The sequence below is a fragment of the Oncorhynchus mykiss genome, chromosome 31 (assembly GCF_013265735.2).
Source record: "Oncorhynchus mykiss isolate Arlee chromosome 31, USDA_OmykA_1.1, whole genome shotgun sequence".
In the NCBI taxonomy this organism is placed as follows: Eukaryota; Metazoa; Chordata; class Actinopteri; order Salmoniformes; family Salmonidae; genus Oncorhynchus; species Oncorhynchus mykiss.
Window position 1 is genome coordinate 14173075 of NC_050571.1, and position 15968 is coordinate 14189042.

Here is a 15968-nt window from a genome sequence, read left to right on the forward strand (position 1 = left end):
TGTTCCACTGACTTTGGAGCAGTGGAAGCGTTTTCTTGGAGTGAATAATCCCGCTTCACCATCTGGCTGTCCGACGAATGAATCTGGATTTGGCGGATGCCAGGAGAACGCTACCTGCCCCGATGCATAGTGCAAACTGTAAAGTTTGGAGGAGGAACAATGGTCTGGGGCTGTTTTTTATGGTTTGTGCCCCTTGTTCCAGTGAAAGGATATCTTAATGCTACAGCATACAATAAATGGTTTGTTGAGATCCGTGTGGAAGAATTTGACTGGCCTGCACAGATCCCTGACCTCAACCCCATTGAACACCTTTGGGATGAATTGGAATGCCGACTGCGAACCAGGCCTTATCTCCCAAAATCAGTACCCGACTTCACTAATGCTCTTGTCGCTGAATGGAAGCAAGTCCCCTCAGCAATGTTCCAACATATAGTGGATAACCAGACGAATGGAGGTTGTTATAGCAGCAAAGGGGGACCAACTCTATATTAATGCCAATTATTTTGGAATGAGTTGTTCAATGAGCAGGTGTCCACATCATTAAAAAAAACAAAAACACATTTTTTTTTAATGATGAATCCCCATTATCTGCCTAAGCAGCAGCTATTCTTCCTGGGGTCCAGCAAAGTTAAGGCAATGTATACAATTTTAAGAACATTTCAATATTTTCACAGATTTCACAACACACTGTGTGCCCTCAGGCCCCTACTCCACCATTCCCACATATCTACAGTACTAAATCCATGTGTGTGTGTATATGCATGCGTGTTTCTGTGCCAATATTTGTGTTGCTTCACAGTCCCCGCTGTTCCATAAGAAAAAAAATGTCATCTGTTTTTTAAATCTAATTTTACTGCTTGCTTGTGGTCATCTAGTGTATAGTCCTATGTTGTTGTTTTAGGTGGAGTTATGGCTCAATTTGCATATTATTCCTCTACATGTGGAACGCATGAAAATCCTTTTTCACATTCGCCCAATTTATTTCTAGAAGACTATGTTTTGTCATATACCAGATAGGTGCAGTGACGTGGTGGTTTACAGGTGCAGTGACGTGGTGGTTTACAGGTGCAGTGACGTGGTGGTTTACAGGTGCAGTGACGTGGTGGTTTACAGGTGCAGTGACGTGGTGGTTTACAGGTGCAGTGACGTGGTGGTTTACAGGTGCAGTGACGTGGTGGTTTACAGGTGCAGTGACGTGGTGGTTTACAGGTGCAGTGACGTGGTGGTTTACAGGTGCAGTGACGTGGTGGTTTACAGGTGCAGTGACGTGGTGGTTTACAGGTGCAGTGACGTGGTGGTTTACAGGTGCAGTGACGTGGTGGTTTACGGGGTCAGCCGTAGTAGTAGGTGGTGGTTTACGGGGTCAGCCGTAGTAGTAGGTGGTGGTTTACGGGGTCAGCTGTAGTAGTAGGTGGTGGTTTACGGGGTCAGCCGTAGTAGTAGGTGGTGGTTTACGGGGTCAGCCGTAGTAGTAGGTGGTGGTTTACGGGGTCAGCCGTAGTAGTAGGTGGTGGTTTACGGGGTCAGCCGTAGTAGTAGGTGGTGGTTTACGGGGTCAGCCGTAGTAGTAGGTGGTGGTTTACGGGGTCAGCCGTAGTAGTAGGTGGTGGTTTACGGGGTCAGCCGTAGTAGTAGGTGGTGGTTTACGGGGTCAGCCGTAGTAGTAGGTGGTGGTTTACGGGGTCAGCCGTAGTAGTAGGTGGTGGTTTACGGGGTCAGCCGTAGTAGTAGGTGGTGGTTTACGGGGTCAGCCGTAGTAGTAGGTGGTGGTTTACGGGGTCAGCCGTAGTAGTAGGTGGTGGTTTACGGGGTCAGCCGTAGTAGTAGGTGGTGGTTTACGGGGTCAGCCGTAGTAGTAGGTGGTGGTTTACGGGGTCAGCCGTAGTAGTAGGTGGTGGTTTACGGGGTCAGCCGTAGTAGTAGGTGGTGGTTTACGGGGTCAGCCGTAGTAGTAGGTGGTGGTTTACGGGGTCAGCCGTAGTAGTAGGTGGTGGTTTACGGGGTCAGCCGTAGTAGTAGGTGGTGGTTTACGGGGTCAGCCGTAGTAGTAGGTGGTGGTTTACGGGGTCAGCCGTAGTAGTAGGTGGTGGTTTACGGGGTCAGCCGTAGTAGTAGGTGGTGGTTTACGGGGTCAGCCGTAGTAGTAGGTGGTGGTTTACGGGGTCAGCCGTAGTAGTAGGTGGTGGTTTACGGGGTCAGCCGTAGTAGTAGGTGGTGGTTTACGGGGTCAGCCGTAGTAGTAGGTGGTGGTTTACGGGGTCAGCCGTAGTAGTAGGTGGTGGTTTACGGGGTCAGCCGTAGTAGTAGGTGGTGGTTTACGGGGTCAGCCGTAGTAGTACGTGGTGGTTTACGGGGTCAGCCGTAGTAGTACGGAGTTAAGTGCTAAAGGACATATCGACAGATTTTTCAACTTGAATGCTCGGGTATTCGAACCAGCAACCTTTTGGTTACTAGCCCAACAATTTAACCGCTAGGCTAGCTGCCGCCCTAATGAGAAACAGTCACACTGGGTTAGTGCAGAAATACCACAATAACAGTAGGCAACAATGCAGACCATGATCAGCAGACATATTGATCAGTCAGCAGATCAGATAATGTTTCTAAAGGAGTGTGGTGGCTTGTATGTGTCAAGTTTGAAGGTCTTGTGCAGCTCGTTCCAGTCGTTGGCGGTGAAAACTGGAACAATTGATGGCCACAGGAAGTGCTGGGCTTGGAATGACCAGTACAATGCCTCTACCAGAGAGCAGGTTGCTATTGGTAGTGGAGATGTTGAGGTAGAGGGGGGACTTGTAAGTAAATTGGTACCAGTGGTCCCGGTGTCGTGTATGTAACGAGGGACAGTTGACCAGGGTGTAAAGGCCACAGTGATAAGTGCTTAAGGGGGCACTGGTAAACAAAGCGTATGGCAATATGGTAAAAGACAAGTTATTTTGGGGCCAAGCCTGTAAACTACATCGTCATAGTCCAGGATTGGCAGTATGGTCATTTTTACAAGGGTGTGCTTGGCAGAGTGGGTGAAGGATGTTCTGTTGCGGTTTAGGAAACCAATTCTAGATGTAAATTTTAAACTATAGGTGGGTGATGTGTGTATGGAATGAGGTTGAGAATGTTAGGAGAGTAGGCAGGTTGAGGTAAGTTCCGGTTGAAGAGCATGCATTTCCTTTTTTTGGTATTGGTAAGGTCAGAGAAGGTATGTTGGATGTTAAAGCTATGTTGTAGGGTGGTTACGTGTTCAGGGATTGGCCAGTTGTGTACAGGATAGTGTAATAAAGGTGGATGAGGGTCACCAGAAGCATGCGCAACATTCTTAATATACACCGAGAATAGGGTCGGCCCAAGAATCTATCCTTGTGGAACTCCCGTAGATACAGCCAGTGGGTTAGAAAGCAGGCCCCTTGGATTGTACACGGCCAGAGAAATAGTTTTCAAACTAGGCTAATCCTCAGAACCATGGGTCGCTGACTGTGTTGATCAGGATGCAGTGGTTAACAGAATCAAAGGCTTTGGCCAGATCAGTAAAAAACAGCCACACAATACTGCTTGTTGTCAAAAGCCGTGGTGATGTTGTTGAGACAGGACAACACAACAATCAACCACCCAGACCTCAGCCTTCCACTACTTGCCCTGCCTGCCCGCCTGGGGAAACATTGTAAAATCCTTCTGACAGCCAGGTGTCGGCTAAGTTTAGACTCACTCACACAGTGGTGATATAAACACTGACTGGCCGGACCCACCCACTTCTAAACTTTTCTGGTACATAGATGGTGCCGTACTGTATGGCTGCTGTCTTGAGCTCTGAACCCAATTTTGCTTTTTTTTCTGGTTCTTTTGGCGTTTTTTTTTCTTTTTTTGGTGGGGGGTGGGGTTTCTCTTGCTAGCATGCTCTCACTTTGTCCCTTGTCTCATGTCAACGGACACGCACACAGTTTTGGCTTGGCTGGCCTCCCTGGATGGGAAGTGTGTCTTGGTCCTTGTGAAAGAGGTCCTTCAGTATGTTAACGGAACAAAATCTGTTTTTTTCCCTCCTGCCTGCTTCTCTCTTTTGCTCTGCTCCCTCCCTTCCCTGCATCTCGGTCCTCTCCCTCTCTTCTGCTGGCTTTCTCTTCCCTCCCTCTCTCCCACTCACACACACTCGTGTATGACATTCCTGCTTTTCTCCCTGCTGTGCCTTTCTTGTCCAACACCTTCTACACATAGTGCTAGTCCACCAGGCTAGGTCTCATGTATAATTCACAAGACAGAACCCTGCTAGCATATAGGTCCCCAAGCCCCTCGCCCCTACCCTTCTGGCCCTTAGCTAGCCCCTACCCTTCTGGCCCTTAGCTAGCCCCTACCCTTCTGGCCCTTAGCTAGCCCCTACCCTTCTGGCCCTTAGCTAGCCCCTACCCTTCTGGGCCTTAGCTATCCCCTACCCTTCTGGGCCTTAGCTAGCCCCTACCCTTCTGGCCCTTAGCCAGCCCCTACCCTTCTGGCCCTTAGCCAGCCCCTACCCTTCTGGCCCTTAGCTAGCCCCTACCCTTCTGGCCCTTAGCCAGCCCCTACCCTTCTGGCCCTTAGCTAGCCCCTACCCTTCTGGCCCTTAGCTAGCCCCTACCCTTCTGGCCCTTAGCTAGCCCCTACCCTTCTGGCCCTTAGCTAGCCCCTACCCTTCTGGCCCTTAGCTAGCCCCTACCCTTCTGGCCCTTAGCTAGCCCCTACCCTTCTGGGCCTTAGCTAGCCCCTACCCTTCTGGCCCTTAGCCAGCCCCTACCCTTCTGGCCCCTAGCCAGCCCCCTAGACACTAGCCACCACCTACCCCTAGACACTAGACACTCCCTACCCCCCCCCCCCCCCCCCTAGACACTAGCCACCCCCCTAGACACTAGCCACCACCTACCTACCCCCCTAGCCACTAGCCACCCCCCTAGCCACTAGCCAGCCCCCTAGACACTAGCCACCACCTACCCCCCTAGACACTAGCCAGTCCCCTAGACACTAGACACTCCCTACCCCCCCCCCCCCCCCCCCCCCCCCTAGGCACCACCTACCCCCCTAGACACTAGCCACCCCCCTAGACACTAGGCACCACCTACCCCGCTAGACACTAGTCAGCCCCCTAGACACTAGCCACCCCCCTAGACACTAGCCACCCCCCTAGACACTAGCCAGCCCCCTAGACACTAGCCAGCCCCCTAGACACTAGCCAGTCCTTTTCCCTTCAGGTAGCACCCTAACCCATTGCTTAGACTCTCGTGTAGCCCCCAGGGGTTAGATCTGTGAGGGCTGGGTCAGTCGGTGGAGGACATATGTCTACGTTTTCACCTAGCTTCTCAGGGGGAAAGGTGGAAATACTTTACGTCATGTGAAAATGCCTCTAGACCAAGACATTTGGACATATAGACATACACAGAGTGTACAAAATATTAGGAACACCTTTTGCCCTCAGAACAGCCTCAATTCGTCGCGGCATGGACTCTACAAGGTGTCAAAAGCGTTCCACAGGGATGCTGGCCCATGTCGACTCCAATTCTTCCCACAGTTGTCCAGTTGGCTGGATGTCCTTTGGGTGGTGGACCATTTTTAATAAACACAGGAAACTGTTGAGCGTGAACAACCCAGCAGCGTTGCAGTTCTTGGCACACACACACACACAATGTCTCAAATGTGTTAAGGCTTAAAAAAACCTTCTTTAACGTGTCTCCTCCCGTTCATCTACACTGATTTGAAGGGGATTTAACAAGTGACATCAATAAGGGATCATAGCTTTCACCTGCTCAGTTTATTTAATGGAAGAGCACTATGTGTCATGGTTTGTACACTCAGTGTATATACCCAAGACTGTTAAGCTTGTCAAATCTGTTTTCCTGTCTAACCCATGCTTGTGTTGTGTTTTGTATTTTTTGTTATGAATGCTGCTACTAACATTGGATTGGATTGGCTGTGGCTGGACTTGCCTCTACGATCACCTGCCTGGCTTCTTTGGTGTGGTTTTGCCCCCATGCCTGTGTTTCCTGTGATGACCTTTAACCCGGAAGGCATTGGTAAACTGTCAACTGCGGATGGTAAAGCGTTTGCAGATCCCGAGGTGCTGCGGAGGCTGACGTCGTCAGTGAGCTGTGCCCTGGACGAGGCGGCTGCCGCCCTGACGCGCATGAGAGCAGAGAACACACTCAACGCTGGCCAGGCCGACAAGTATGTATCTACCCCAGTCCATCTATCAATACATGAGAGCAGAGAACACACTCAAAGCTGGCCAGGCCGACAAGTATGTATCTACCCCAGTCCATCTATCAATACATGAGAGCAGAGAACACACTCAACGCTGGCCAGGCCGACAAGTATGTATCTACCCCAGTCCATCTATCAATACATGAGAGCAGAGAACACACTCAAAGCTGGCCAGGCCGACAAGTATGTATCTACCCCAGTCCATCTATCAATACATGAGAGCAGAGAACACACTCAAAGCTGGCCAGGCCGGCAAGTATGTATCTACCCCAGTCCATCTATCAATACATGAGAGCAGAGAACACACTCAAAGCTGGCCAGGCCGACAAGTATGTATCTACCCCAGTCCATCTATCAATACATGAGAGCAGAGAACACACTCAAAGCTGGCCAGGCCGACAAGTATGTATCTACCCCAGTCCATCTATCAATACATGAGAGCAGAGAACACACTCAAAGCTGGCCGACAAGTACAGTTGAATTCGGAAGTTTACATACACCTTAGCCACATACATTTAAACTCAGTTTTTCACAATTCCTGATAATTGATTCTAGTAAAAATTCCCTGTCTTAGGTCAGTTAGGATCACCACTTTATTTTAAGAATGTGAAATGTCAGAATAATCGTTTATTTATTAATAATTTATTTCAGCTTTTATTTCTTTCATCACATTCCCAATGGGTCAGAAGTTTACATACACTCAATTAGTATTTGCTAGCATTGCCTTTAAATTGTTTAACTTGGGTCAAACGTTTTGGGTAGCCTTCCACATGCTTCCCATATTAAATTGGGTGAATTTTGGCCCATTCTTCCTGACAGAGCTGGTGAACTGAGTCAGGTTTGTAGGCCTCATTGCTCGCACAAGCTTTTTCAGTTCTGCCCACAAATGTTCTATAGGATTGAGGTCAGGGCTTTGTGATGGCCACTCCAATACCTTGACTTTGTTGTCCTTAAGCCATTTTGCCACAACTTTGGAAGTGTGCTTGGGGTCATTGTCCATTTGGAAGACCCATTTGCGACCAAGCTTTAATTTCCTGACTGATGTCTTGAGATGTTGTTCAATATATCCACCACATTTTCCATTCTCATGATGCCATCTATTTTGTGAAGTGCACCAGTCCCTGCTGGAGCAAAGCACCCCCACAACATGATGCTGCCACCCTCGTGCTTCACGGTTGGGATGGTGTTCTTCGACTTGCATGTTTGGAGGAAAAAGAGGGAGGCCTCTTTTTCCTCCAAACATAATGATGGTCATTATGATCAAACAGTTCTATTTCTGTTTCATCAGACCAGAGGACTTTTCTCCAAAAAGTATAATCTTTGTCCCCATGTGCAGTTGCAAACCGTAGTCTGGCTTTTTTATGGCGGTTTTGGAGCAGTGGCTTCTTCCTTGCTGAGCAGCCATTCAGGTTAAGTCGATATAGGACTCGTTTTACTGTGGATATAGATCGTATTGTACCTGTTTCTTCCAGCATCTTCACAAGGTCCTTTGCTGCTGTTCTGGGATTGATTTGCACTTTTCAAAAAAGTACATTAATCTCTAGGAGACAGAAAGCGTCTCCTTCCTGAGCGGTATGACGGCTGCGTGGTCCCATGGTGTTTATACTTGCATACTATTGTTTGTACAGATGAACATTGGGAAATTGCTCCCAAGGATGAACCAGACTTGTGGAGGTCGGCAATTTCTTTTCTGAGGTCTTGGCTGATTTCTTTTGATTTTCCAATGATGTCAAGCAAAGAGGCACTGAGTTTGAAGGTAGGCCTTGAAATACATCCACAGGTACACCTCCAGTTGACTCAAATGATGTCAATTAGCCTATCAGAAGCTTCTAAAGCCATGACATCGTTTTCTGGAATTTTCCAAGCTGTTTAAAGGCACAGTTAACTTAGTGTATGTACATTTCTGACCCACTGGAATTGTGATACACTGAATTATAAGTGAAATAATTTGTAAACAATTGTTGGAAAAATTAGTTGTCTTGCACAAAGTAGATGTCCTAACTGACTTGCCAAAACTATAGTTTGTTAACAAGACATTTGTGGAGTGGATGAAAAGCAAGTTTTAATGACTCCAACCTAAGTATGTAAACTTCCGACTTCAACTGTGTGTGTCTACCCCAGTCCATTTGTCAATACATCTATCAATACATGAGAAGTGAACAACGCTGGCCAGGCCGACAAGTATGTGAGACAAACTGAATATAGCAGTCAATATCTGAATATCAATCAATGTATTACTGCCGTGATCAATATGTTACCCGATCAAATAGTTCAGTCAAGCATCATATGTCTGGTAGTTTCTCTGTTATAAAATAAGTGTGATTATGAGCTGTGTGTGTGTGTGTGTGCGGCATTAGTTGTGTGTGTGTGTGTGTTTCTCAGGGGTGTGTGTTCTCTTGTCATAGTGGCAGTAATTGTAACTGTTTGATTACGAAGTGTGTGTGTGTGTGTGTGTGTTTGTTCTCCTGTCACAGTGGCAGTAATTGTAACTGTTTGATTACGAAGTGTGTGTGTGTGTGTGTTTGTTCTCCTGTCACAGTGGCAGTAATTGTAGCAGTCTGGTTATTTTCAGCCGTAGTCTAGCAGAGGCGTGTTCGGACGGAGACGTGAACGCTGTGAGGAAGCTGCTAGACGAGGGGCGGAGCGTCAACGAACACACTGAGGAAGGAGAGAGTCTTCTCTGCCTCGCCTGCTCTGCTGGATACTATGAACTCGCACAGGTGTGTGTGCGTGAGAGAGCAGTTTGTGTGTGTCTGTCGCAAGTGTGTAATCAACTGTTTTGAATAAGTCATTTCAGTAACTTCCGTGAAAGGTGTCCTCTTTTTGCGGGTTATGTCAGAATGCGGTTCAGTCCCCCACAATCTCTACAGCATACAGCTCTGACCCCTACTGTGCTTGGTTGTTAGGTGCTGCTCGCCATGCACGCCAACGTGGAGGACCGGGGGATTAAAGGTGACATCACGCCCCTGATGGCGGCGGCGAGCGGCGGTTACGTCGACATCGTCAAGCTGCTCCTGGTCCACGGGGCTGACGCCAACGCACAGTCCTCCACCGGTAGGAATACACACATTTCTTTATCATTTTCCATCTGCCTTGCTCAATGTGCGTCTGGTTATTTCTTGTCATCATTTTTTGTCCAAACCAACATTTTTAGATTTCCGCTTGGACAATATGTCCCTATTCACCATCTCGGCCCCCATCTCGCCCCATTAAATCTAAACATCACTAACACACGTAACACAGCCCTGACGTATGGTCTCTCTCTCCCTCTGTAGGTAACACAGCCCTGACGTATGCGTGTGCTGGGGGGTTTGTGGATGTGGTGAAGGTTCTCCTGAAGGAGGGGGCCAACATCGAGGATCACAATGAGAACGGACACACCCCTCTAATGGAGGGGGCGAGCGCGGGCCATGTGGAGGTGGCCAGGGTTCTGCTGGAGTACGGCGCCGGGATCAACACACACTCCAACGAGTTCAAGGAGAGCGCCCTCACACTCGCCTGCTACAAAGGTCTTCTTCACTTCTCGTTGGAGTATTCAAGTGTTCCCTTTGACTGTTTTTTTAGATGTTTTCATGTGGCGCTCGCTCACATCGCCCCCCCAATGCAACCTTCATAGTCTCAGACAACAAAATAATAGTTTCTGCTTCTCTCTCCTTCCCCCGCCCGCCCACTCTCTCTCCCCTGCCCTCTCTCTCTCTCCCCTGCCCTCTCTCTCTCTCCCCTGCCCTCTCTCTCTCTCCCCTGCCCTCTCTCTCTCTCCCCTGCCCTCTCTCTCTCTCCCCTGCCCTCTCTCTCTCTCCCCTGCCCTCTCTCTCTCTCCCCTGCCCTCTCTCTCTCTCCCCTGCCCTCTCTCTCTCTCTCCCCTGCCCTCTCTCTCTCTCCCCTGCCCTCTCTCTCTCTCCCCTGCCCTCTCTCTCTCTCCCCTGCCCTCTCTCTCTCTCCTGCCCTCTCTCTCTCCCCTGCCCTCTCTTTCTCTCTCCCCTGCCCTCTCTTTCTCTCTCCCCTGCCCTCTCTCTCTCTCCCCTGCCCTCTCTCTCTCTCCCCTGCCCTCTCTCTCTCTCCCCTGCCCTCTCTCTCTCTCCCCTGCCCTCTCTCTCTCTCCCCTGCCCTCTCTCTCTCTCTCCCCTGCCCTCTCTCTCTCTCTCTCTCCCCTGCCCTCTCTCTCTCTCTCTCTCTCTCCCCTGCCCTCTCTCTCTCCCTCCCCTGCCCTCTCTCTCTCCCTCCCCTGCCCTCTCTCTCTCCCTCCCCTGCCCTCTCTCTCTCCTGCCCTCTCTCTCTCCCTCCCCTGCCCTCTCTCTCTCCCTCCCCTGCCCTCTCTCTCTCCCTCCCCTGCCCTCTCTCTCCCTCCCCTGCCCTCTCTCTCCCTCCCCTGCCCTCTCTCTCTCCCTCCCCTGCCCTCTCTCTCTCCCTCCCCTGCCCTCTCTCTCTCCCTCCCCTGCCCTCTCTCTCTCCCTCCCCTGCCCTCTCTCTCTCCCTCCCCTGCCCTCTCTCTCTCCCTCCCCTGCCCTCTCTCTCTCTCCCCTGCCCTCTCTCTCTCTCCCCTGCCCTCTCTCTCTCTCCCCTGCCCTCTCTCTCTCTCTCCCCTGCCCTCTCTCTCTCTCTCTCTCCCCTGCTCTCTCTCTCTCTCTCTCTCTCTCTCTCTCTCCTGCCCTCTCTCTCTCTCTCTCTCTCTCCCCTACCCTCCCTCTCTCTCTCTCTCCCCTGCCCTCTCTCTCTCCCCTGCCCTCTCTCCCCTGCCCTCTCTCTCTCTCTCCCCTGCCCTCTCTCTCTCTCTCTCTCCCCTGCCCTCTCTCTCTCTCTCCCCTGCCCTCTCTCTCTCTCTCTCTCTCCCCTGCCCTCTCTCTCTTTCTCTCTCTCCCCTGCCCTCTCTCTCTCTCCCTCCCCTGCCCTCTCTCTCTCTCCCCTGCCCTCTCTCTCTCTCTCTCTCTCCTGCCCTCTCTCTCTCGCTCTCTCTCCCCTGCCCTCTCTCTCCCTCCCCTGCCCTCTCTCTCTCTCCCCTGCCCTCTCTCTCTCTCTCCCCTGCCCTCTCTCTCTCTCTCCCCTGCCCTCTCTCTCTCTCTCTCCCCTGCCCTCTCTCTCTCTCTCTCCCCTGCCCTCTCTCTCTCTCTCTCCCCTGCCCTCTCTCTCTCTCCCCTGCCCTCTCTCTCTCTCCCCCGCCCTCTCTCTCTCTCCCCCGCCCTCTCTCTCTCTCCCCCGCCCTCTCTCTCTCTCCCCCGCCCTCTCTCTCTCTCTCCCCCGCCCTCTCTCTCTCTCTCCCCCGCCCTCTCTCTCTCTCTCCCCCGCCCTCTCGCTCTCTCTCCCCCGCCCTCTCTCTCTCTCTCTCTCTCTCTCTCTCTCCTATATATATTTATATATATTAGGTCATCTGGACATGGTGAGGTTTCTGCTGGAAGCCGGGGCAGATCAGGAGCATAAGACAGATGAGATGCACACAGCGCTGATGGAAGCCTGCATGGTGAGCATATGACCCAACACACATCCCCTCCCTCTCTCTCCTCTCTCTCCCTGCATGGTGAGCATATGACCCAACACACATCCCCTCCCTCTCTCTCCTCTCTCTCCCTGCATGGTGAACATATGACCCAACACACATCCCCTCTCTCCCTGCATGGTGAGCATATGACCCAACACACATCCCCTCCCTCTCTCTCCTCTCTCTCCCTGCATGGTGAACATATGACCCAACACACATCCCCTCTCTCTCCCTGCATGGTGAGCATATGACCCAACACACATCCCCTCCCTCTCTCTCCACTCTCTCCCTGCATGGTGAGCATATGACCCAACACACATCCCCTCCCTCTCTCTCCTCTCTCTCCCTGCATGGTGAACATATGACCCAACACACATCCCCTCTCTCTCCCTGCATGGTGAGCATATGACCCAACACACATCCCCTCCCTCTCTCTCCTCTCTCTCCCTGCATGGTGAGCATATGACCCCACACACATCCCCTCTCTCCTCTCTCTCCCTGCATGGTGAACATATGACCCAACACACATCCCCTCTCTCCCTGCATGGTGAACATATGACCCAACACACATCAAATCAAATCAAATGTATTTATATAGCCCTTCGTACATCAGCTGATATCTCAAAGTGCTGTACAGAAACCCAGCCTAAAACCCCAAACAGCAAGCAATGCAGGTGTAGAAGCAGGGTGGCTAGGAAAAACTCCCTAGAAAGGCCAAAACCTAGGAAGAAACCTAGAGAGGAACCAGGCTATGTGGGGTGGCCAGTCCTCTTCTGGCTGTGCCGGGTGGTGATTATAACAGAACATGGCCAAGATGTTCAAATGCTCATAAATGACCAGCATGGTCGAATAATAATAAGGCAGAACAGTTGAAACTGGAGCAGCAGCACAGTCAGGTGGACTGGGGACAGCAAGGAGTCATCATGTCAGGTATTCCTGGGGCATGGTCCTAGGGCTCAGGTCCTCTGAGAGAGAGAGAGAGAGAGAAAGAAAGAGAGAAGGAGAGGATTAGAGAACGCACACTTAGATTCACACAGGACACCGAATAGGACAGGAGAAGTACTCCACATATAACAAACTGACCCTAGCCCCCCGACACAAACTACTGCAGCATAAATACTGGAGGCTGAGACAGGAGGGGTCAGGAGATACTGTGGCCCCATCCGAGGACACCCCCGGACAGGGCCAAACAGGAAAGATATAACCCCACCCACTTTGCCAAAGCACAGCCCCCACACCACTAGAGGGATATCTTCAACCACCAACTTACCATCCTGAGACAAGGCTGAGTAGAGCCCACAAAGACCTCCGCCACGGCACAACCCAAGGGGGGGGACCACATCAGTGAATCAACCCACTCAGGTGACGCACCCCCTCCAGGGATGGCATGAGAGAGCCCCAGTAAGCCAGTGACTCAGCCCCTCTAATAGGGTTAGAGGCAGAGAATCCCAGTGGAAAGAGGGGAACAGGCCAGGCAGAGACAGCAAGGGTGGTTCGTTGCTCCAGAGCCTTTCCGTTCACCTTCCCACTCCTGGGCCAGACTACACTCAATAATATGACCCACTGAAGAGATGAGTCTTCAGTAAAGACTTAAAGGTAGAGACCGAGTCTGCGTCTCTCACATGGGTAGGCAGACCATTCCATAAAAATGGAGCTCAATAGGAGGAAGCCCTGCCTCCAGCTGTTTACTTAGAAATTCTAGGGACAATTAGGAGGCCTGCGTCTTGTGACCGTAGCGTACGTGTAGGTATGTACGGCAGGACCAAATCAGAGAGATAGGTAGGAGCAAGCCCATGTAATGCTTTTTAGGTTAGCAGTAAAACCTTGAAATCAGCCCTTGCTTTGACAGGAAGCTAGTGTAGAGAGGCTAGCACTGGAGTAATATGATCAAATTGTTTGGTTCTAGTCAGGATTCTAGCAGCCGTATTTAGCACTAACTGAAGTTTATTTAGTGCTTTATCCGGGTAGCCGGAAAGTATAGCATTGCAGTAGTCTAACCTAGAAGTGACAAAAGCATGGATTAATTTTTCTGCATCATTTCTGGACAGAAAGTTTCTGATTTTTGCAATGTTACGTAGATGGAAAAAAGCTGTACTTGAAACAGTCTTGATATGTTCGTCAAAAGAGAGATCAGGGTCCAGAGTAACGCCGAGGTCCTTCACAGTTTTATTTGAGACGACTGTACAACCATTAAGCTTAATTGTCAGATTCAACAGAAGATCTCTTTGTTTCTTGGGACCTAGAACAAGCATCTCTGTTTTGTTTAAACGTAGAACGTTTGCAGCCATCCACTTCCTTATGTCTGAAACACATGCTTCTAGCAATTGCAATTTTGGGGCTTCACCATGTTTCATTGAAATGTACAGCTGTGTATCATCCGCATAGCAGTGAAAGTTAACTTTATGTTTCCGAATAACATCCCCAAGAGGTAAAATTTATAGTGAAAACAATAGTGGTCCTAAAACGGAACCTTGAGGAACACCGTCATTTACAGTTGATTTGTCAGAGGTCAAACCATTTTTTATATTTTTTGGGTCAAGGTTTGGCTTTTTCAAGAGAGGCTTTATTACTGCCACTTTTAGTGAGTTTGGTACACATCCGGTGGATAGAGAGCCGTTTATTATGTTAAACATAGGAGGGCCAAGCACAGGAAGCAGCTTTTTCAGTAGTTTAGTTGGAATAGGGTCCAGTATGCAGCTTGAAGGTTTAGAGCCATGATTATTTTTATCATTGTGTCAAGAGATATAGTACTAAAACACTTGAGCGTCTCTCTTGATCCTAGGTCCTAGCAGAGTTGTGCAGACTCAGGACAACTGAGCTTTGAAGGAATACGCAGATTTAAAGAGGAGTCCGTAATTTGCTTTCTAATAATCATAATCTTTTCCTCAAAGAAGTTAATGAATTTATCACTGCTAAAGTGAAAGTCATCCTCTCTTGGGGAATGCTGCTTTTTAGTTAGCTTTGCGACAGTATCAAAAAGGAATTTCGGATTGTTCTTATTTTCCTCAATTAAGTTAGAAAAATAGGATGATCGAGCAGCAGTAAGGGCTCTTCGGTACTGCACAGTACTGTCTTTCCAAGCTAGTCGGAAGACTTCCAGTTTGGTGTGGCGCCATTTCCGTTCCAATTTTCTGGAAGCTTGCTTCAGAGCTTGGGTATTTTCTGTGTACCAGGGAGCTAGTTTCTTATGAGAAATGTTTTTAGTTTTTAGGGGTGCAACTGCATCTAGGGTATTGCGCAAGGTTAAATTGAGTTCCTCAGTTAGGTGGTTAACTGATTTTTGTCCTCTGGCGTCCTTGGGTAGACAGAGGGAATCTGGAAGGACATCAAGGAATCTTTGTGTTGTCTGTGAATTTATAGCACGACTTTTGATGTTCCTTGGTTGGGGTCTGAGCAGATTATTTGTTGCAATTGCAAACGTAATAAAATGGTGGTCCGATAGTCCAGGATTATGAGGAAAAACATTAAGATCCACAACATTTATTCCATGGGACAAAACTAGGTCCAGCGTATGACTGTGACAGTGAGTGTGTCCAGAGACATGTTGGACAAAACCCACTGAGTCGATGATGGCTCCGAAAGCCTTTTGGAGTGGGTCTGTGGACTTTTCCATGTGAATATTAAAGTCACCAAAGATTAGAATATTATCTGCTATGACTACAAGGTCCGATAGGAATTCAGGGAACTCAGTGAGGAACGCTGTATACGGCCCAGGAGGCCTGTAAACAGTAGCTATAAAAAGTGATTGAGTAGGCTGCATAGATTTCCTGACTAGAAGCTCAAAAGACGAAAACGTCATTATTTCTTTTTTTTGTAAATTGAAATTTGCTATCGTAAATGTTAGCAACACCTCCGCCTTTGCGGGATGCACGGGGGATATGGTCACTAGTGTAGCCAGGAGGTGAGGCCTCATTTAACACAGTAAATTCATCAGACTTAAGCCATGTTTCAGTCAGGCCAATCACATCAAGATTATGATCAGTGATTAATTAGTTCATTGACTATAATTGCCTTTGAAGTAAGGGATCTAACATTAAGTAGCCCTATTTTGAGATGTGAGGTATCATGATCTCTTTCAATAATGACAGGAATGGAGGTGGTCTTTATCCTAGTGAGATTGCTAAGGCGAACACCGCCATGTTTAGTTTTGCCCAACCTAGGTCGAGGCACAGACACGGTCTCAATGGTGATAGCTGAGCTGACTACACTGACTGTGCTAGTGGCAGACTCCACTATGCTGGCAGGCTGGCTAACAGCCTGCTGCCTGGCCTGCACCCTATTTCATTGT

The 15968-nt window shown here is 49.4% G+C and overlaps 1 protein-coding gene across 18 annotated transcripts in view; it reads left to right on the forward strand.

Moving 5' to 3' along the window:
- The window catches only part of LOC110504378 (ankyrin repeat and KH domain-containing protein 1), a 63310-nt gene that overhangs the window by 12886 nt on the left and 34456 nt on the right, over positions 1-15968 (forward strand). For 9 of the 18 annotated variants that reach the window (XM_036970158.1, XM_036970162.1, XM_036970161.1 and 6 more), the window contains exons 3-7: positions 6015-6171; positions 8765-8927; positions 9114-9261; positions 9483-9716; positions 11568-11662. In XM_036970158.1, the coding sequence (XP_036826053.1) occupies positions 6015-6171; positions 8765-8927; positions 9114-9261; positions 9483-9716; positions 11568-11662 (797 nt within the window). Of the gene's footprint in view, positions 1-6014; positions 6172-6207; positions 6318-8764; positions 8928-9113; positions 9262-9482; positions 9717-11567; positions 11663-15968 lie in introns of those variants that run through there. The other 9 variants (XM_036970167.1, XM_036970168.1, XM_036970170.1 and 6 more) reach the window with 5 other exon arrangements.